At 44.6% G+C, this 21,620-nt stretch overlaps 1 protein-coding gene across 1 annotated transcript in view; it reads right to left on the reverse strand.

Moving 5' to 3' along the window:
* Positions 1-11,203: 11,203 nt before the first annotated feature.
* ZNF786 (zinc finger protein 786) overlaps positions 11,204-21,620 on the reverse strand; it is a 33,462-nt gene continuing 23,045 nt past the window's right edge. Inside the window, 5 exon segments of the mRNA XM_034639073.1 lie at positions 11,204-11,761; positions 11,763-12,973; positions 12,975-13,774; positions 14,613-14,765; positions 18,842-18,968. Of these exon segments, the coding sequence (XP_034494964.1) occupies positions 11,686-11,761; positions 11,763-12,973; positions 12,975-13,774; positions 14,613-14,765; positions 18,842-18,968 (2,367 nt within the window). The 3' untranslated portion in view covers positions 11,204-11,685.

Here is a 21,620-nt window from a genome sequence, read left to right on the forward strand (position 1 = left end):
CTCATGTGTGGATTTTTTTTTAAAGTTTTTATTTAAGTAAACTCTACACCCAATGTGGGGCTTGAACTCAGGACCCCAAGATCAAGCGTTGCATGCTTTACCGACTGAGCAAGCCAGGAGCCCCTGATGTGGAAGTCTCAACTGCCTCCTTCCGAAACCTGCCTTTTTTCATAGCCCACACACGGACCCCTTGGTGGAAAAGGAACTTGCCTTTCCTCCTTGGCTCTGTTAGCCTATCCAGCCTGCACTTTATCAACTTCTTTTTTTTTTTTAAAGATTTTATTTATTATTTATTTGACAGAGAGAGACAGACAGCGAGAGAGGGAACACAAGCAGGGGGAGCGGGAGAGGAAGAAGCAGGCTCCCAGTGGAGGAGCCTGATGTGGGGCTCGATCCCAGGACTCCGGGATCACGCCCTGAGCCGAAGGCAGATGGTTAACGACTGCGCCACCCAGGCGCCCCTGCCTGCACTTTATCAACTTCTAGTCTGCTCGGGCAGCAGCCATCCCCTTGACATGGGGTGGAGACTCAGCTGAGATGTCAATTTCTCTGCAACAGCTTTCCGGGCCCCTCCAGTTCCAGTCAAGTGTCCTTCCCGTGTGCTGCCCTCCCACTGGTGCTTTCCCTCTGGGCTGGCGCTCATTCCACTTTACTGCCCATGAATTCCTCCTTCTGCCCACGAGACTGGCCATATCAGTGCCTGTCGCATGCATAGGGCTGCTTTCCTTCCTGCTGCTGTCCTTTAACCTGGTGCTTTCCAAACATCCGCTCGTGGCTGTCATGCTTTGCTGTTGATGTTTATGATCCCAGTGAACTACTCCAAATGTTTTTTAAAGATCTATTTATTTATTTGAGACCGAGAGAGAGCACGTGCGAGCAGGGGTAGGGGCAGAGGGAGAGAGATCGAATCTCAAGCAGACTCCCTGCTGAGCATGCAGCCCAATGATGCGGGGCTCAATCTCACCACCCTGAGATCATGATCTGAGCCGAAATCAAGAGAGAGACGCTCAACTGACTGAGCCACCCAAGTGCCCCTAACTATTCCTCATTTAATAGAATTAGAGTCACCCTTACTGAAACGACTCCCAAATCTATAACTCTAGATTCACTTTCGGGGATTAATTTCAGTCATATATCCACTTGCATATTACATTATCTCCTGTGTATTTTTTCCACATCCACATTGATTCATTTTGTTAGCTAAACCATTTCCATGAACTGTGTCACCGCCTTCTCCTTGCCTTCCTCCTTCTCTTCCCTTCGTTTCCCGAACCATTCCGTTCCAAAATGATTAAATGGAGCCCAGTAAGGTAAGCATCCACACCAGTGGGGGAATGGGAGGGGAGTGGGGTGCCTGGAGCAGAGCATCAGAGCTGCAGGGGGAGGGCAAGGAGGGCATCTGCTCAGGGCAGGGAGTGGCAGTGGTCACGTGAGATGGGTTACATACAGGGGGACTGGTCAGATAAATAAATATATGAAGAATAATGGGCTCAAAGCTTCTTACTGTCCGAGATAGAGTTACAAATATGAGAAGGGACAAAACTTGAAAGGACACTGTGGTGTCAGAATGAAATTGGCAGTATTGCCGGGCTGTCATTTTTAAAAAGGGAAAGAGAAATAAGTGCACATGTAAACATGTGTGTGTTATACATAGGCATGTTCTCGCTCAAGCCACTACGAGACGGCCTGGGAGTAGCAACACTCAAGCAGCAATAAGCACACATAACACCAGATCTTGGCTTCTATTCCACTGTCTGCTACAAGGAACCAGGGCTCCTTGTGGAAATGTCCCGCTCCAGAGCTCCAACGGGGAAAATAGAAGATGTGCCTGAACAACTTGTGCCAGAGAACAAAGGAAGTTGCTCAAGAATGATGGGAACAGGTCAAAAGGACACAGAAGCCTGTGTAAGGGAGCCCCCAGAGGCCAAACTTGGGATAGAGCATCATAATAAATACTGGTAGGAAAAGGGGCGCCTGGGTGGCGCAGTCGTTAACCGTCTGCCTTTGGCTCAGGGCGTGATCCCAGCGTTCTGGGATCGAGCCCCACATCAGGCTTTTCCGCTAGGAGCCTGCTTTCTTCCTCTCCCACTCCCCCTGCTTGTGTTCCCTCTCTCGCTGGCTGTCCCTCTCTGTCAAATAAATAAATAAAATCTTTAAAAAAAAATACTGGTAGGAAAGGATTATAAACCACTGGATAAAATAAGAATAAAATAGGAAACTGTGAGTCCATACAGATATAAAATATATAGCTAAATTGGGATGCCTGTGTGGTTCAGTTGGTTTAGCATCTGCCTTCAGCTCTGGTCCTGACCTCAGGGTCCTGGGACGGAGCCCCGCATTGGGCTCTCTGCTCAACAGGGAGTCCACTTCTCCCTCTCACTCTCCCTTTGTGCTAGCTCTCTCTCTCAAGTAAATAAATAAAATCTTAAAAAAAAATATATATATAGCTAAATAAATGAAAAATTTGATGAGGAATGGGATATTTACATGGTTTCGAAGTACGTCCCCACAAAAGCACCACATATTTAATAATTACAAAGAAGAGAAAAAGCAACTTCACCATGGAGAAGTCTGGCAGGTACTACCTTAATTAAGTGACCAAGGTGAGCCTCATCGGTAATGGAACGAATTGAAATCACGGGCTGCCCAACAAGATGCAGTGGGAACACAGCATCACTGCCTGGCTATCCCTCCACAGGCAAATAACCTGACCCTACTCCTGAAGACACACCAGGCACACCCCCATTCTACAAAACATTCTACAAAACAACTGTCCTATATTCTTGAAAAGTATAAGGGTCCTGACAGCCTAAAGCTGTCTCTCTCTCTTTTTTCCCCCGAAACTTACTGAGGGCCGAAACAAGCAAGCTGCAGCACCTGAATATTCTTTCTACCTCCCGAGTCCCCAGTGCTACACACGAATAGGTACATGGTCTGAGCCCCAAGATTCCACAGGTGACGGTTACTACCTAGTGAAGACTGTCAGTGTCTCAGACCAGGACACTCATTACTTCCTTCCATTCTACTTTCTCTCTGCAGCCAATTCCACATTTTAGTATCTATTACTTGCAAACCCCCTTCTGTCAGCAATTCCCGTGTCTCTTGGGACTCTATTTTGTAAGAGGAAACTCAACTCCAGGCATTTTAAACAAGAGGGAGATGTTTCTGGTTTGCATAACTGAAGAGCCGGGGGTGGCATAAGTTCAGGTATAGTTTAATCCAGGGCTCAAATAAGGTGAACAGGAAGAGGTTTCCCGGTCTCTCAGTTCCGCTTCCAAATGTTGGTTGAGCAGTTCTTGGGGTCACATCCTTCCTCATTCCTACCCAGGAGGCAAGAGGGTGTTTTTCCCCACGTAAGTTATTCTCATTGAATAAAAAAAGTTATGACATGATTTTCAAATAGCAAAATTGCAGGCATGTTCTCTTCTTCCTGCACGAAAACTCTAATGGGCTAGAGAAATGGGACAATTTCCCATACAGTTACGTTCTTTCATTCTTATGTGGATCCCTTACTGAATCACTGCTGAATCTTCAACAGCACGTGACTCAAAAATTAATATATGTGACTTTAAAAGTTATTGGAGGGGTGGGTCAGAGAATCCTACTGATTAAGAAGCGTGATGTCACAATCAAGTCTGGCCAACCAGCAAACGGAAAAGATGGATGAATTGCTGAGACTTGCTTGGTCTTTGATTTCATGAATTACTCTCAAATTTTCAACAAAAACACATCAGGCCTAGAAAGCTCAATCTCATAGATTACATGTGTGAAAAGTCCCTTCTTTTTTTTCTTGAGAGAGAGACAGAGCACATGTGGGGGGATGGGGAGAGGGGAGGGGCAGAGAGAGAGAGAGAGAACCCCAAGCAGGCTCCACGTCGAACATGGATCCCAATGCAGGGCTCAATCTCACAACCCTGAGATCATGACCCAAGCCAAAATCAAGAGTCAGCCGCTTAAACAGCTGAGTTACCCCGGTGCCCCGTGAAAACTTCCTTCTTACGCTCATCCAGATTCTCCTCCTCCTGTGCTTAGAAACAGATGGCTACCTCATCAAAGGACACTGCCACCTGGTCCCACAAACACACCTGCTTTAGACTCAGGACGGCTTCATACCTGTCCTCATCAGAAATGTTTAGAAACCTTCTACCTTCGTTCATATTGGATAAGGGGTTCTAACATGGATCCCGAGAAGCCAGACTTTTCAATATGTAAGACAGGCAAGGCTTTGGTGACATAATTCCAGAAAGAGCTTGTGATGATGTTGTTGGTCCTCCTTCTACAAGTTAACATACACGTCACACAAAACAGATGTACACTCTGGCAGAGGTGGAATATTTAATACATAGGTTCTTGTTTCATAAGAAGAACGTGTGTGTCATGGGGGGATTCATAAGGGAGACAGTCAGTGGAATGGCCACAGACACTCATTTCTAACTGCAGAAACACAACCTGAAGTGGATAGTATGATTCAATTAAATGAACATTTGAGTACATACCATAGGACACAGTAACATACTTGAGAATGTAGTCATGTCAACAAGGTATAGTACTGCATGATAAAGTATGCATAGAGCTGTCTTCAACACTTTCTGGGAGATCTCTTTAAAACATCTGTGTTTATAAGAAAGAAATACATAAAGTCACATCTGCAGAGATTTCTACATCTGGTACTGTTTCAGTCCACTAAAAATGCAATTTAAACTGAAAACTGATTATTTGCCCCAAGAACACATTACAAATATCAGAAAGAAATGACAGAACATCAATGACCTTTAGCATCAGAACATCAAAATAGCACTTTCCCTAGAAGGTGACAAAGAGGAATAAGGAAAATCTCCTATAGCTTCCTAATAACTTGAAAAATGTGGAACAGGAGATTGATTAGGCAGCCACCACCCAAGAGAAGCAATACTGCGAATATTATATTTCTTAAAGGAAAGAAGTCCCGACAGATTTTTTTTTAAAGATTTTATTTATTTATTCGTCAAAGAGAGACAGCACAAGCAGGGGGAGCAGTAGGCAGAGGGAGAGGGGCTCTTCACTGAGCAGGGAGCCCGATACAGGCCCCGATCCCAGTACCTGATCCCAGGACCCTGGGATCATGACCTAAGCTGAAGGAAGGAAGATGCTTAACCGACTGAGTCACCCAGGTGTCCGCGACAGATATTAGTTGAAGGAGAGGAAGGAAAGCACAGAACTGGAACTCAGGGAACGGAAGTTGTATTATCAGGCACCTGTAGCAAGTCACTTTCCTCACACATAAGATGAGGACGTTAGATTATGGTCACTAAGGATTCTATTTTTAATACTTTTTTTTTTTTTTGCATTAGTGAAAAAAGCAGTAAGAAATTAATTCTCATGCTTTTGGAAACGTTGTTTCAAATTAGGCTAAATATCAGGAAACTGAATTACTATCACCCCTGGAGGGGGAAGTTTCTTTGAAAAACTTAAAACTAAAGATTTGCGACCATCATTAGCATTTTCTAAAGAACTGTTAAAGTGACAGGGCCTAAAATGGCAATTTAGAATCGTACTATCATATGTCCCCCTATGGGACGTCTTTCCTTTTCCCAGCCATAATCTCCTCTGCTCCTCTTTCTCCCATTCTGCAGCTCACCAACATGCAAGCTGAGCTTCCGAGAAACTGCAACACTCAGAGAGCCCGGGCCTGACTACAATCAGTGGCTGTGTGCAGGACTCTTCCATTCATTAATTCATTGATTGATTCATCAAGCGTTCGGCGAGCGCCCACTGAGGCCCTACACTCGGTGGTTAAGAAGGAAAAATCAATCAGTCTCTGTCTGCTTCATGGAACTTAGTCCTGGGCTGAGCGCAAGGATTTGCCTGCACGGCCCTCTCCGAACCCCGGGGCGCGACCTCAGGCTGGGCTGCTGGACCAGAGGGCTGCATATGTCACCGTCCAGCCTCGCCTCCTACTGGCCCGGACCACGCCGGCCGGCTGTTCTGCGACCGCGGCCGCCCCCTCTGCCGGCCGAGATGTCACCGCTCACACCTGACAGCTCCGAGACGCCGGGCCAAGGCCCCGCTGCCGCCCACGCCCGGAGTCGTGCGACTGGGGAGGTCGGGGAGGCATAGCTGCCCCTCCGGGGGCGGGGCTGCGCCCGTCAGCTCCGCCCCGCGGCAGCCGTCTCCCTGGAAATACGCAGGGCATCCTGGGAACGTTGCCTTTCCTACGCGTGAACTCGGCTCCCACAGCGCCGCCTGCTGGCAGGAGGAGCAGATTGCTCCGGCGGCGTTCAGCAGCTCTGTGCATCCTTTAACAGCATCCGGCCGTCCCCTGCTCTCTGGACTGGAAGAACTGGAATTGCATCAGTTTCCACAGCTCTGACCCTCCCTCCTTTGAGGGCTACACAAGGTTAGATCTAACATTGATCAGCATTTAAGTCAGGGAATTGGATCCTGTATACCGTTCCTTTTTCTGCTTCAATTGTTGCTGCCCCAGATCGCCGCTCTTCAAAATGAAATTGTGCGTCACTGCATAGCCATTCACTACTCCATCCACCTCTCCGCCACTCACCTGTCCACCATGGTGGTTTTCACAGTTTCGTTGTTTCGGGAAAGGTTTGGGCTCCCTTGGGCTCAGAGCAACTCCTCCAGCTTCTGTGAGGAACCGGGAGGGGCAGGAAGGGGTTGATAAGGGAGGCGAACTGGGGAAGGTGCACTAACTATGGTCAAAGGTGTGGGGCTCGATCCCAGAACCCTGGGATCATGACCTGAGACGAAGGCAGATGCCTACCTGACTGAGCCACCCAGGCAGACCTGGGAACTATTACTTTAAAAGAATATTGAAATACCCTAGCTCTCTGTGCTCTTAACACGCCTCCCCAGAGCCTATATTAGTTACACTAAAGAAATCTTGTGATAAAGGTGTAAGTGGAGCGAGAGCAAGAGAGACTTAAACCATATACTATGCAGCTTACAGAAAACAGGCCCAAAAGAATTTTCTGAGAAATGCTAGGGCAACGGGAAGAAAGAGAAAGGGCTCATTTAAGTAATACCGTACATAACTTGTCACTGATTTTGGAAGTTAGGCATATTCTAGTGTTTCTCTTAGAAGCCTTCTACTAGGGACGCCTGGATGGCTCAATCGGTTAAGCATCTGTGACATCTGGGGCGCCTGGGTGGCGCAGTCATTAAGTGCCTGCCTTCAGCTCAGGGCCTGATCCCGGCTATCTGGGATCGAGCCCCACATCAGGCTTCTCCACTAGGAGCCTGCTTCTTCCTCTCCCACTCCCCCTGCTTGTGTTCCCTCTCTCGCTGGCTGTCTCTCTCTGTCAAATAAATAAATAATAAAAATAAATAAATAAAATCTTAAAAAAAAAAGCATCTGTGACATTCACCAATTCAGCCAAATAAATTTCCATCTCTATTTTTTGCTTATGCCTCTAAGATAAAGACTTCTGTAAAAAGTACTTCCTCTTGTCCCTAAAATTCTCACTAACGTTTCAAACTAAACTATTCCCCTTCTCTTGTAAATTTTGGGGATTTGCTATGCAAATTTGTTCAAATTTCCACACCAGTCAGAAATTTCCAGATTCCCTTGAGACACTCAGCACAGCCTACTGAGTTTGTGCTATGTAAGACATCCTACCAGATGCTACTGGTGATAATTTACTCCCAACAGATCAATTTTGCAAGGATTCAGGTGACTCATATTTTCATGTTTCTCTTCTAATGTCCCCTATTCTTTCTTAGCTAATGAAAAAGCCATCAGATGTGAACCCCCAATTCTATAACCAAATTGTATTTGTAGTAGCAGCCTCTCCCCCTCTCCTCCAGTTACTTGGGAAAAGTGTTCCTCCTCCACTGAAGGCCAATTCCTCCACCTGCTCGGCTGTTTGTCTTCTGCTACATCTTCACTCTCCTCCTTTTCCAGAATCCTTCCCGGTTAGCAGGCAAATCTGCTCCAGTATCAATAATAGTAACTTCTCTGGCTACTATCAATTTCTCTGCTCCACTTTAAACTTCTGGAAGGAGTTCTCTATACAGCCTGTCTCCAATTCCTTATTCACAGTGTGCACCAGTCAACCAAGGTCTGCCTTTCTGCTCCAACACAAAGGGAAATGTTCTTGTCTAGGTCAATATCTACCTCGATGTTGCCAAATCTTCTGGCCATTTCTTTGTTCTCATTCCACTGAACTGAACTTCTCAGCAGCACTCATCTCTGTTGTCCTGCTTCTTGGAATATTCTCCTTGCTTGGCTGCTGAGGCACCACTCCCTCCTAGGATCCCTCCCATCTCACAGTTCCCTACTTTTTGTTTTCTTTCCCTACTTCTCCAAATCTGTTGACCCTCAAATTATTAGGGTTATTGAGGACTTGGTCCTCTGTTCTCCTTTGTCTACCCCCGAGCTCTAGGTGATCTCAGTGCCAGGGAATTTAAATATTTAATGCTGATGACCAAGTTTCTCTCTCTAGTCCAGACATCTGCTCTGAGCTCCAGACTCACAAATCTGTTAAGCAACTCCCCTTCCATCTTTCCCTTTGCCTTCCTGGTGCTGCTGCTGGTGGTAGTGGACGGAGGGCCTGACTAGTCACTGACAGACTTTCAGTTAATTGCCCTGGTCTTGGGCCTCCATCCTGCCTGGCTCCCCGGCTAAGCACCTGCTCAACCGATGACACTCCTCTGAGACTCAGTCCCCTTTCTGCCTCTTCCTGCTTGTGATGACTCCACTTTCCTTCATTAGATACCATTCTGCCAATAACATTATGGCATCTGTTGAACTTTCTCGTCCGCTGATGGTTTCCTCCGAGTTCTTTTCATGGTTGTGGATTTATATAAAAAAATTCCTTTACTATAATATTCCTGGGATATCCAGAGGCAGAAGACAAATATGAGTGTGCTAAGTTCCCATCTTGAGTCAAGATACTGACTGGGCTTTTGTGAATAGGATCTTTTTCTTACTTGTAATAGTTCTTTAGGTGATTGTCTTGGATGACCCAGGTATACAGTGATAGAACACATTCCATAATGTTAAGTAATGGCTCAGCAGAGACCGTTGCCTTCTTGACCTTAATGGGAATTAAAAAAAAAAAAACCAAAACATTCTGTCCTTTTGAATATGATCTTCACTGTTGGGTCAGTCAAATTTATTATTCTTTTGGAGGTGATAGGATTATTTTTTTGGATACTTTTAGACATCTTTCCTTATTCTTGAAATTCAAGGACTTCTACAGGATATCTCAGCATGGATTTTTCTTTTTAGTTATTTTGGGCAGGATAGAAAAGGGTTTGTGAACCTGTGCTTATGATACCTTCTTTTCCAGAATCTCTCTCTTAAGTACCACTCTGGGACCTGTTTTTCATGTTGAGTGTGAGCAGCCTAGGGTACTTGGGTTTGGTTGGATCTTACCCTTTTTCTCGACATCTTCCAAAACAACTTCAGTTTTTAGCAACACTATAAACATTCTGGATCTTTTACCATCTCTGAGATTGTGCAGTTGAGGCGCCAGCCTTCAGTCTCCCTCAAAACCCCTGTGGGGTTCATGATCACATCCTGCTCTCCAGGTCCCCACCACAAGCACTCACCTGCAGCACGGCCTCTGTCCTTTCTTTGCTTATGCTGAGTCTTAACTCCGTGCTTTGTGAAGGCGGCTGTCTCGTGAACACAACAGACGTTGCCGGGCTCTGACTGATTGTAAACCTGCCTAAATGATATCATCTCTTAAGGTTATCAGTTGCTTTTGTTAGTGTCCCACCACTTGAGGAAAGAGGGTGCTCTAAAACCAAGTAAGGATTTATTGTGACCTACAGGTCTGTTTTCCTTGTCCCCTAAAACTGAAGACCTCATTTCCTTGGATTCTCATTCCTATTAATGGACAAAGAGCTGGTTTGCTGGAGCCAAGCATACTTGCTCTTCAGTAATTTTTTTTCAAAATGAATCCTGCAGAACTCTATGTCCACAAGATCATAGTAAATGTGAAAAAGAAAGAATCCCAAGGTCAAATACATTCACAATATCACCTTCCTCTGGGAGAGCCATAGACTCTGTGTGTGTGTAGGGGGTGATTGCCCATGTCGTTCTTTCCTTTTTAAATAAAAAAATTTTTTTTTAGAGAGGGAGAGTGCAAGCTGGGGGGGCGGGGCGCAGGCAAAAGGAAAGGAAGAATCTTAAGCAGTCTCCACACCCAGCATGGAGCTTGACACCGGACTTGATCTCACAACCCTGAGATCATGACCTGAGCCAAAATCAAGTCAGATGCTTAACTGACTGAGTCACGCAGGTGCCCCTCTTTCCTTTTTTTTTAGAAAAAGAATCTTTGGAGCTAGTGTTCCAGAGAACATCATGTGTGAAACACTGTTTTGTAATAACATGTTATAGTTTAGTGACAATCTCATTTTCTGTCATCCCTCAGAATTTCAGGGCTTTTTTTAAGTTTATTTATTTATTTATTTGAGAGACAGAGAGGGAGGGAGAGAAGAAGCAGACTCCCTACTGAGCAGGGAGCCCGATCCCAGGACCCCAAGATCATGAGCCAAGCGAAAGACAGATGCTTAACCGACTGAGCCACCCAGACACCCCAGAATTTCAGGTCTTTTACATGAAACATGAACCCTCTGAAAGTCAGGATTTCTTTGAATGGGGTGCAGTTGTTTCCCTGAAGTACATTCTGTGCTCAACCTTCACCTTACGTAACAAACGGGGCAGTTTCCTGGACTTCTACTTGTATTATGTTTACTTTTAACATCTGCTTGAAAATTCTCTATGCTAAACTGCTGTTGCCAGTAGTGCTGCATGACAGAGCTGTTTGGTTTTGTTACTTTTTTTCCCAAGACTTTATTTTTAAGTAATTTCTACACCCAACGTGGGGCTCAAACTCACAATCCACAAGATCAAGAGTCACACGCTCCACCAACTGAGCCAGCTAGGCGCCCCTTGGCTTTGTTATTTTGTCTTTACTCAGATTTAGTCACCGCTTAGATAGTCACTCCTGGGAATCTCATTCACTGTCTTGACTTTGAACAGCATCTCTTTTGCAGCTCCCAAACTCACAACTCCTGTCAGTCCATCTTGTATCTATAGTCTAGCCCCATACATCTTAGCACCCCTGCTTTGATGCTTCTTCAACTCTGATGAGCCAAACTTTGCTAAATTATCAGCTTTTCCTTAGGGGGAACTAACTATGCACAACCACCGTGGAGGCAGCCATGAGACTCCAGCATTCACATAGACAGACCGGGATTCAGAGAACTCATTTTATTGCTATCAGTTTCAAAAATAAATGAATCAAAACCAAATCCAACATCCTATCAGGCCTGCAACAAAATTCAACGGATTTAAACCTTCAGTTTAGGATCATACTGTGAAAAAAGAGTCAAGTGGACGTTTAAGAGCCACCCCATCTCCTCAGCTTTAAGAACAGTACTGGAGGGACTGGCTTAGCTCAAGCTGGGATTTCAGAGCTACCTTGGCATTAGCGGGGAAATTACCACTTAAGATGGTGAGAAGAACAGATATCTCTCATCAACGGAGAGTAAATATCACAGGTGATGCGTTAAACGAGAAAATCCCGTGTGGTTTCCCAAATTCCTAACTCACCTTTCGTTCTTGATCAAAAAAGGGCCCCGTTCCTAAAATCGGTCTCCCGGCGGGTTTGGCTACAGCTGCTGTGGATTCCCAGGCAACATCAACTCTGCCGAACGCTCTGCACGCCCGCCGCGGCCTCAACTCCAGTCAGCCTCGATCATCGCAAACAGCTGGCTGAGCCTCTTCTTAATGTCGGGCTCGTTGGGAGCAGTAGGATTTCGCGTGCACCCTGAGGTGTTCGGCCAGTTTAGACTTATAAATGAAGCCTTTACCGCAGTCGCCACAGGCAAAGGGCCTCTCGGGCCTGTGGATGCGCTGGTGCCGAAGCATGTGTCCCTTTTCCCGGAAGTTCTTACCACACTCGGGACAGCGGAAAGGTCTCTCCCCGGTGTGCAGGCCCTGGTGGCTGAGCAGCTGTGCCTTCAGGCGGAAACTCTTGTCACACTTGGGACACTGGAAAGGCTTCTCCCCTGTGTGGGTCCTGACGTGCTCGACGAGCTTGGACTGCTTGGCAAAGCCCTTGCCGCACTCGCAGGAGAAGGGCATCTCCCCGCCGTGCAGCAGCTGGTGCGCCTTCATGTCGGCCTTCACGCGGTAGCTCTTGCCGCACTCGGGGCACTGGAAGGGCCTCTCCCCCGTGTGCAGGCGCTGGTGACTCAGCAGCTGGCCCTTCAGCCGGAAACTCCTGTCGCAGGTGGGGCACTGGAAGGGCCGCTCCCCGCTGTGCACGCGGAAGTGCTCGGTGAGCTTGGACTGCCTGGTGAAGCCCTTGCCACACTCCCCACACGAGAAGGGCCGCTCCTTGCTGTGCGTGCGCTGGTGCGCCTTCAGGATGCCCTTCAGGCGGAAGCTCTTGTCACACTCGGGGCACCGGAAGGGCCTCTCCCCGCTGTGCACTCGCAGGTGCTCCCGGAGCTTGCACTGGTGGGTGAAGCCTCGGCCACACTCGCTGCAGGAGAAGGGCCTCTCGCCGCTGTGGCGGAGCCGATGTGCCCGCAGCATGCTCTTCAGGCGGAAGCTCAGCGCGCACTCGGGGCACTGGAAGGGCTTCTCGTCCGTGTGCAGACGCTGGTGCCGCAGCAGCTGGCCCCTCTGGCGGAAGCTCCTGCCGCACTCGGCGCACCAGAAAGGCTTCTCGCCGCTGTGCACTCGGCTGTGCTCGGTGAGTTTACACTGCTTGGCGAAGACCTTGCCGCACTTCCGGCAGCAGAACGGGCGGTCGGCACGGTGCGGGCGCTGGTGCACCTTCGGCCGGCCGCTCAGGCGGAAGCTCTTGTCGCACTGCGGGCACCGGAAGGGCTTCTCCCCCGCGTGGGCCGTGCTGTGGCCGGCGAGCTCGGAGCCTGCGCTGAAGCGCTTCCCACACTCAGCGCAAGAGAACGGGCTCTCCCCGCGGGGGCAGCGCGGGACGGCCTCCCCAGTCCCCTTCCGGCGACGGCTCCTCGCGGGCCAGCGGGGGGCTCGGCGTCCCCGCCGAGGGCGCAGCGGCCGGCTCAACCCTCCCCTGGCAGGCCCCATCGCCTTCTCTCCGGGAGGCCAGCCGCTCCCCGCCCGGCTGGTCCTGGGGAGCCTGCGTGTTACTCTTTGACAGAAAGCTCCTGTCACACTGGGAGCAACGGGGAGGCCTCTCTCCCTTGTGCCGGAGCCGGTGGCTGAGGAGGGTCTGCCAGTGCGGGGAGCATGTCTTACATTCAGGGCACTGCGGCGGGCTCTTCCCCGCGTGGGCAGCCACATGTCGCAGCAAATACCGCTTCAGGTGGAAGCTCCTCCCACAGTCATGGCACCCGAAGCGCCTTGCACCCTGAGGGATGCTCCGCTGTTGCTGTGCCTCAGCCTGTTTGCTGAATTTCTCCCAGGACCGCCATGGCTGGTCCTTCAAGTGGCTCCTCTGGTGCTTCTCTAAGTGATCCTTCTTCCAAAAGCTTTCCCCGCAGACAGCGCAGGGTTGCGGGGTGCCCTGCCAGGAGGAGGCCTCCTGCGAGCCTGGGAGGCCCAGCGTTCCGGGACTCGGGATTCCTTCTCTCTGGGGAGGCTCCCTGGAGCTGTGGGCTCCTGCAAGTGGAGCTTGTGTGTCACGTCTGTGTGGGCTCATCAAGGCGATGCTTCGGTCAGGCCCGAAGGAACCATCTTCCCCTTCTCGCAAGGGCTCAGAGGAGCACTGGCCCTCTCGGGGACCTACCTGGAAATGGCATTCAGCGTCTCCTGATTTCACAGCTTGCTGGCTTCCTGAAATGGAAAACAAAAATTCAGTCCGTATTCCTGTCTGTGGCACGACTAAAGGTCTATGTCACCAGGAGAGGGAGCAGTCACGGTGACCTCTGGTGGCCTGGGAACTCAGCTCCCACGGAGCTCCACAAGCAGGGACATTTCACTGTGGTTCTGTTTCATGGCGGAGAGTTTGATGAGAGTCGGCTGAAACTACACTGAAAAAACATATCTTAAAAGGGGAAAACAGAGGGGCGCCTGACTGGCTCAGTCGAAAGAAGTGTGACTCTTGATCTCAGGGTCGTGAGTTCAAGCCCCACGTTGGGTATAGGAATTACTTAAATAAATTAAACTTGAAAAAAAAAAAAGAGGAAAATATAGGTCTCAAACATAGGGCCTAAGCTTTGGAATCAGACTGTCTGGGTTCAAACCCATCTATCTCTCCACTGTGTAGCCTTTGTCAAGCTAATCTCTCTTGGCTTCAGTTCTTCCTTCTGTAGATACAGGGAAGCGACAGGATATACGACTGTCATGATCTTTGGGTGAGTTCCTGCATGTACAGTGCTGAGCACCTGCGTGGCATACTGCATGCACCTGTAAGTGCTCACCACCATCATGACTACAGGATCATAAAACTTTGCCATTTTGATGTGCAGAAATTCCTGAAATCAACAAGTGATGAAGACACTGTCACTAACAGATCCTAAAACACTCCTAACCACTCTACGGCACTGTATTTCTCTAGAATATATCAGATGTCCAGCCTCAGCCCAGCCAAACAGGAAGACAAGATCAGAGTCAAACTGAGTGTGATGTCAGGCCCCTAATTAGGACAGGGCCCTAATTTCTTAATACTCACCCCAAAACTGATGTCCCTCGATAACTGGATCAAATTGCAAATCAGCAGAAGAGCAAATAATGTTTCCTGACTTCTGTGATTCTCCCCAGTTCTTGAAGAACTCTCTCCCCTGTTCAATCCAGGATATTAGTTCTGGCTTGGGAAGTCCATCATCTGTGCAAAGAAGTCAGACAGGGTAGTTTGGTTTCTTTGAGCACTAAATTTAAAGCACACTGAGTTGCTTTTAAGTTTTCAAAATGTACTCCTGGGAAAATGTATGAGACAAGATGTCAAAAAATAGATTATAGGTTTACAAAAGGAGGAGCAAAACTACCCACACATCTTAACAGTACTTCCTAATCTATCTGGACCTGTTAAATCAGTTTACTGTTTAAATCCTGTCTTGGTCCCCATATATCTAGCAGTATGTATTTTGTTGTGGGTTTCACAAAGCTTACTAGTAGCATGCTTTGAGAATGGTGGAACAGCCCTCCAAACAACTGGAGATACCATGGGAAGAGGGGCGTATGCAGAAATAAGAACTGGAATGCCTGTCTGAGGAAATTTCAAAGTTGGTAGCTCCAGGTAAAATACTCTCAGAAGTCCACTGGTGACGGTGCTAATCACAGCCCAAAACACGGTGGAGTTCAAAACACGGTGGAGTTCTGCTCAAATAAAAAAGATTGCAAGCAATGAAATAAGCAAATGAAAACAGTTACAAGATTCTGTAATATATGACCCCAATCCCCTATAAGAAATGTTTATGTATTTTCAAGTAAAACTTTCTTTCAATAATATCTCTTTTATAGAACCTAAAGTATGCTTCATAGATTGCTAAAGGGAGATCAGTGTAAGGTTCAGATCAGAGGAATAGGGTAAGCCAGGTAATGCCTCAGGGATAAAATGTCAGAGTGGTGTAGTATGTGTGGAGACTGGTCACTCCGTTCTAGATCCCTCCTTGCCCTCTGAAATCTGACTTCAATCCCAAAAGAATTCTATGGCTGCTCTCAAGAGAAAAGGAATCACTATCTTTTATTTAAATTCATACACCTATTCTCGATCTTCACCTGTTGAAATCCCAGCATCTTTTAAAATAAAAGTATTTTTCCAGGGGCGCCTGGGTGGCACAGCAGTTAAGCGTCTGCCTTCGGCTCAGGGCGTGATCCCAGCGTTCTGGGATCGAGCCCCACATCAGGCTCCTCCGCTATGAGCCTGCTTCTTTCTCTCCCACTCCCCCTGCTTGTGTTCCCTCTCTCGCTGGCTGTCTCTATCTCTGTCAAATAAATAAATAAGATCTTAAAAAAAAAAAGCATTAAAATAAAAGTATTTTTCCAAAAATAAAACCAAGAAAACAATTCAATTTACAATAACGCCAAAAAGAATAACACACTTAGGAATAAATTTAATAAAAGAAATGCAAGACTTACACAATAAGAACTATAAAATATTGTTGAAAGAGATTTTAAAAGTCATAAATAAATGGAAAGATATCTCATGTTCACGAACAGGAAGTCTTAATATTGTTAAGATGACATATTACCAAGGGGAGAGGAGTGGGGGGATGGGGTAACTGGCTGATGGACATTAAGGAGGGCACATGATGTAATGAGCAGTGGGTGTTATATAAGAATAATAAATCACTGACCCCTACCTCTGAAACCAATAATATATGTTAATTAATTGAATTTAAATTTTAAAAAATGAGTAAAAAGATTAAAAAAAAAAAGAAATCCTTGCTACTTTTCTGATATAAGCATTTAAACCTATACACTTCCCTCTAAGTGCTGCTTTCGTGCACCTCACAAATTTTGCTGCTTTATATTTTCATTATCATCCAACTTTAAATATTTTCTATTTCTCTTGTGATTTCTTCTTTGGTTTATAATCTACTTAGAATTACCTTGTTTGAAAACAAATGAGTAAACAAACACAAAGCAAAATCAGATGTATAAATAGAACAAACTGATGGTTGCAAGAGTGAAGGGAAAGGGGACAGGCAAAATGAGTGACAGGGAGTGGGAGATACAGGCCTCAATTATGGCGTGAATGAGTCACAGCAATGAAAGGCACAGCACAGGGAATATAGTCAATGATAATTTAATAGTGTTCTGTGGTGACAGATGGTAGCTACACTTGTGAGCATAGCATAGCATATAGGGATGGTGAATCACTATGATGTACACCTGAAGCTAATGTAATATTGTGCGTCAACTACAATTCGAAAAAAAAATTAAAGAATATATAGCTATAATTAAACAATGTGAATGTAAAAAACAAAAATAAATTTTTTTAAAAAGACAACAATAGTCGCCAAATCCAATGTGGGTTTTTTTTTTTGTTTTTTTTTTTTGGCAGAAATTGACAAACTGATCCTAAAAGTAATGGTAATCAAAACAGTGTGGTATTGGCATGAAGATAAACATACAGATTAATGAAACAATGGAGAATCCAGAAATAAACTTCTACATTTACGGTCAATTGATTTTCCAAAAGGGTGCCAAGAGAATTCAATTGGGGAAAGAATATCTTTTTCAACAAATGGTGTTGGGACAACTGGATATCCATATGCAAAAGAAGCTGGATCCGTACCCCACACTATATAAAAAAATTAACTCAAAATGGATCAAAGACCTAAATGTAAGCTCTGAAACTATAAACCTCTTAGAAGAAAACAGGAGTGAATCTCTGTGACAATGGTTTCTTATATACGACACCAAAAGCTCAAGCAACACAAAAAAAATTGGACTTCATAAAAATTAAAAACTTTTGTGCCTCAAAGGATGCCATCAACAAAGTGAATAAACAACCCACAGAATGGGAGAAAATATCTGTGAGTCATGTATCTGATAAGGGTCCAGTATCCAGAACAAATAGAGAACGCCTAAAACTCGTGCTTGCTTTGGCAGCACATATAAAATTGGAGAACGCTTAAAACTCAACAACAAAAAGACAAATATGTCAATTTAAAAATGGGAAAAGTATTTGAATAGGCATTTCTTCTACAAAGATATGCAAATGAATGAAAAGATGCTCACCATAATTAGCTGTTAAGGAAATTAAAATCAAAACTACAATGATAGACCATTTCGCATCCATTTGATCCTGACGTTTGGAACATTCTTTTTGGGTGCAACAGGATTAACAATTTAGGAATTTATTTCTCTACAGATTCAATTACTTTAATTCAATTACTTTAATTGGTCCTTCAGTAACAAGAAAAATATGTAGTATCTTGGATTATGTGTTTTAGAAACAACACTGTATACATAAAGCCTAGAAAACTTATATTTGGTAATGGAAAAGAACATAAAGTATTAGAAACCTTGCAATATAAAGGAAGGGGTATGGTTGTCGGGAGCTAGCCAGAGAGGTGGCAGGAAGTACAGAACTAATTGCCTTATCTTCATAAACTGAAGGAATCAAGACATATAAAGCTGATGAAACTTGATCTAGAAATTTAAATTATATAAGTAGCCAATAGAGGCATAAACCCCCCCAAATTTGGGGAAAATGGAAAAAAGGAGATAAAAGATAATTTAAGTGAGTTAATGCCTAATTTTTCATAGTAATTACTTAATGCTGCCTCAACTTGATAAATCAAGTAATAGAGATGGAAGCATGATAGTTAGATTGGAGGAAAGTACAGTAAGAACTAAAACAGAAAAGGTTAACAGTGGTTACCTTGGGGAATTATCTGAGTGCAGGAGTGAGGATGAAGCAAAGACTTTATCATTCACTTGATAAATACAAAATATGTATGTATAAAGACCAAGTAAGCAAAAAGACTAAAAAGAACACCCATTACCATAACCATGAAGAAACTGCTGCTGTTAACTATCTCAGGGTATAGACTGACAAAATCTCACTGAAGGGAAATATTTTAGCTTTTCTGAGTTATACAGACCCCATGGTAAAAACTGACAGGTAGGGACATCCTAGGGTAAAGATATAGATGTTATGGACACAAGCTAGGAGTGCTCCCATATGTAAATCATGGCAATCCGTGAGTGTGTAGTGACTAAAAGCCCTCTGACCACCATACATCAAAGTCTTAAACATTCTCACGTAACAATGTCTCCTTGAGTAAGGATTAGCAATGCTTACAGAAGTATTAACAAGTAGGACAATGGGGTAAAAAATACCTTTCTGAGTTAATTTCCAAGAAATCTGACCTAACAGGAGCATCAAGTGACTGAGACCTCTTCCAGACCCAGTTCCATGACTTACCCACAAAATTGAGCACTTCTTACCTAGAGAAACAAGAATCTTGTAATTGGTTCTCATCACATGCTTGTAAAGCTCCTTCTGCCATACCTCTAGATTCTGCCATTCTTGCTCAGAGAAATAAATGGCCACATCCTCAAAAGTCAGAGGTAACTGAAATTACAGACATAATACATACACAGGCATTAGTGCTTCAAAAGGACTTTGGCTCCTTCTCATGAATTTTTTTTTTCTTTTTCTTTTTTTTAAAGTAAACTCGATCCCCAAGGCGGGGCTCAAACTTATAACCCTGAGATCCAGAGTCACATGCTACCCATTGGGCCAGCCAGGTGCCCTTCCCTGTCATCCATTTAAAAAAAATTTGTAGTGGACACTGTTTTTGTCTATTTGGCAGCTTCCTCCTTGGGAACTGCTCCTTCCCCTACTCCAATCGTGGTTCTGCTGTTACCCACTACACTGACCACAGTTCTTTGTGCTTGTTCAAACTATATATGCATATGGATAGTAAAGAATTTTTTTCTTTTATTTATTTATTTATTTATTTTTAAAGATTTTATTTACTTGACAGAGACAGCCAGCAGAGAGGGAACACAAGCAGGGGGAGTGGGAAAGGAAGAAGCAGGCTCCTAGTGGAGAAGCCCGATGTGGGGCTCAATCCCATAACGCTGGGATCACGCCCTGAGCCGAAGGCAGACGCTTAATGACTGCGCCACCCAGGCGCCCCTAGAATTTTTTTTTCTTTTAAAACAACAGTGGGAATAAATCGCTGGGTAACTTCATTCACTTTAATATATTACAGATATCTTTCCAGGTATATGTGTAGAGTCAAAACCAGGTTTTTGTAAATTGTAGTATATTTCATGCCATGGGTACATATTCCCCACTGATGGGACACACATTGTTTCCATTTTATTTATAAATTACAAACAATGCTCTAATATGCTTCCTGATATATTTGTGCTTTTACCTCTGTAAGATAAAGCCTAAAAAGGAAAACTACTAAATCAAAAGGCAGAAACATGTTTGGTTTAATAAATATCATTCTATTGCCTTCCAAAAAGAACTCAGCATTTTCGCCCTTGCTAGTAAGATGAGACTTATTTCTGTACACCTTTGCCACCAAAGGTTCTTCTTAAACTTTTTTTTTTGCCAACGTAATGGGTAAAAAATATTTCATTGTTTTAATTTGCATTAATTTCAACATTCTAGTGGGCTCCTATAATTTGAATGGATTGACTAATGCTTTTTTAAAAAAAATATTTATTTCAGGAGAGAGCAAGCGTGAAGTATGAGCAGGGGGAGGGGCAGAGGGAAAAGCAGGCTTCCCGCTGAGCAGAGCCCGATGTGGGATGTGGGATGTTGGGCTCCATTCCAGGACTCGGGGATCATGGCCTGAGCCAAAGGCAGATGCTTAACTGACTGAGCCACCCAGGCACCCCAGAAAATGTTTTCTCCCAGTTATTTGTATTTTGACTTTATCTTCTGCCAAATATCCTTTTATTTAGTTTTAATCTGTAAATCTCTTCCATAGTTTCCAGCTTTCTAAGTGGTCCCCACATCAACAAGTTGTACAAATATTCTACTATTTTTTTGCATTTAGATTTGCCTTTAATTCTATCGATGAGATTGGCATCTATTATATACATATGGAGAGCCAATCACACACTATTAAATATACCATTCTTTCTCCTTAGATTGAAATGCCAACCTTTGCATATATTAGATTTTCATAAATATGTGAGTCTGTTAATCTGTTATAATTTCCCTATGGATCTGATTACAGTACCTATGCAATATTATAATATTGGGAGGGCAAGTCTTATCCCCTCCTCCCACTCTTTTCCAAGCTACTCCTGTGAATTCCTGGATATTTATTCTTTCTTATAAACTCCAAAATTGTTTTGTCCAACAACAAAAAAAGGGCACTGGAATTCTGTCTGAATTGCATTAAACATATACATATATTTGGGTAAGATTTTGATCTCATTTAGGAACACATTTTATCACTCCATTTATTTGGTTTTGCTTGCTACCCTAAATAACCTTATTTTCTTCTTAAATGTTCTGAGTTTTTTTTATTAACTTTATTTCTGGTATTCTGTGGTTTTTCCAACAATTGTAAATGGGATCACCCCTGCCATTTCAAATTACTACTAGTTAAAAAAAAAAAAAAAAGTCACTGATTTTTGTAAACTTATTTTGTGTCCGGTTAATGTACCATATTTGTCTATCAATCTTATTAAGTTTTTGGTGGGATACAATTAAATTTTCAAATAAAGATAATTACTCCATCTTCCACAATTTTTAAGATTTTATTTATTCATTTTAGAGAGAGAGAGAGAGCATGAGTGGGGGAGAGGCAGGCAGAGGGAGAGGGATAAGCAGAGGATCCAGTTGGATCCTAGGACTTCAGGATGATGACCTGAGCTGAAGGCAGACACTTAACCATTTAGCCACCCCAGGAGCCCCTCACACTGCTTTTTGCTTATATTGTTATACTTTTCAGAAGAACGTCTTTTGTGGCTTTGGGGTTTAGTATCTTGATTTGGAAGACTTCCTAACATTATAAAATATTTTCCTAAATTCTTAATAACATTGTTATAACTTTTATTAGAATTAGACCTTTTTTCCAGCACCTGGGTGGCTGTTGGTTAAGCAGATCTGCTTTCAGGGGCGCCTGGGTGGCTCAGTTGTTAAGTGTCTACCTCTGGCTCAGGGCATGATCCCTGCGTTCTGGGATCGAGCCCCACATCGGGCTCCTCTGCTGGAAGCCTGCTTCTTCCTCTCCCACTCCCCCTGCTTGTG

The sequence above is a fragment of the Ailuropoda melanoleuca genome, chromosome 1 (assembly GCF_002007445.2).
Source record: "Ailuropoda melanoleuca isolate Jingjing chromosome 1, ASM200744v2, whole genome shotgun sequence".
Taxonomy (NCBI): domain Eukaryota; kingdom Metazoa; phylum Chordata; class Mammalia; order Carnivora; family Ursidae; genus Ailuropoda; species Ailuropoda melanoleuca.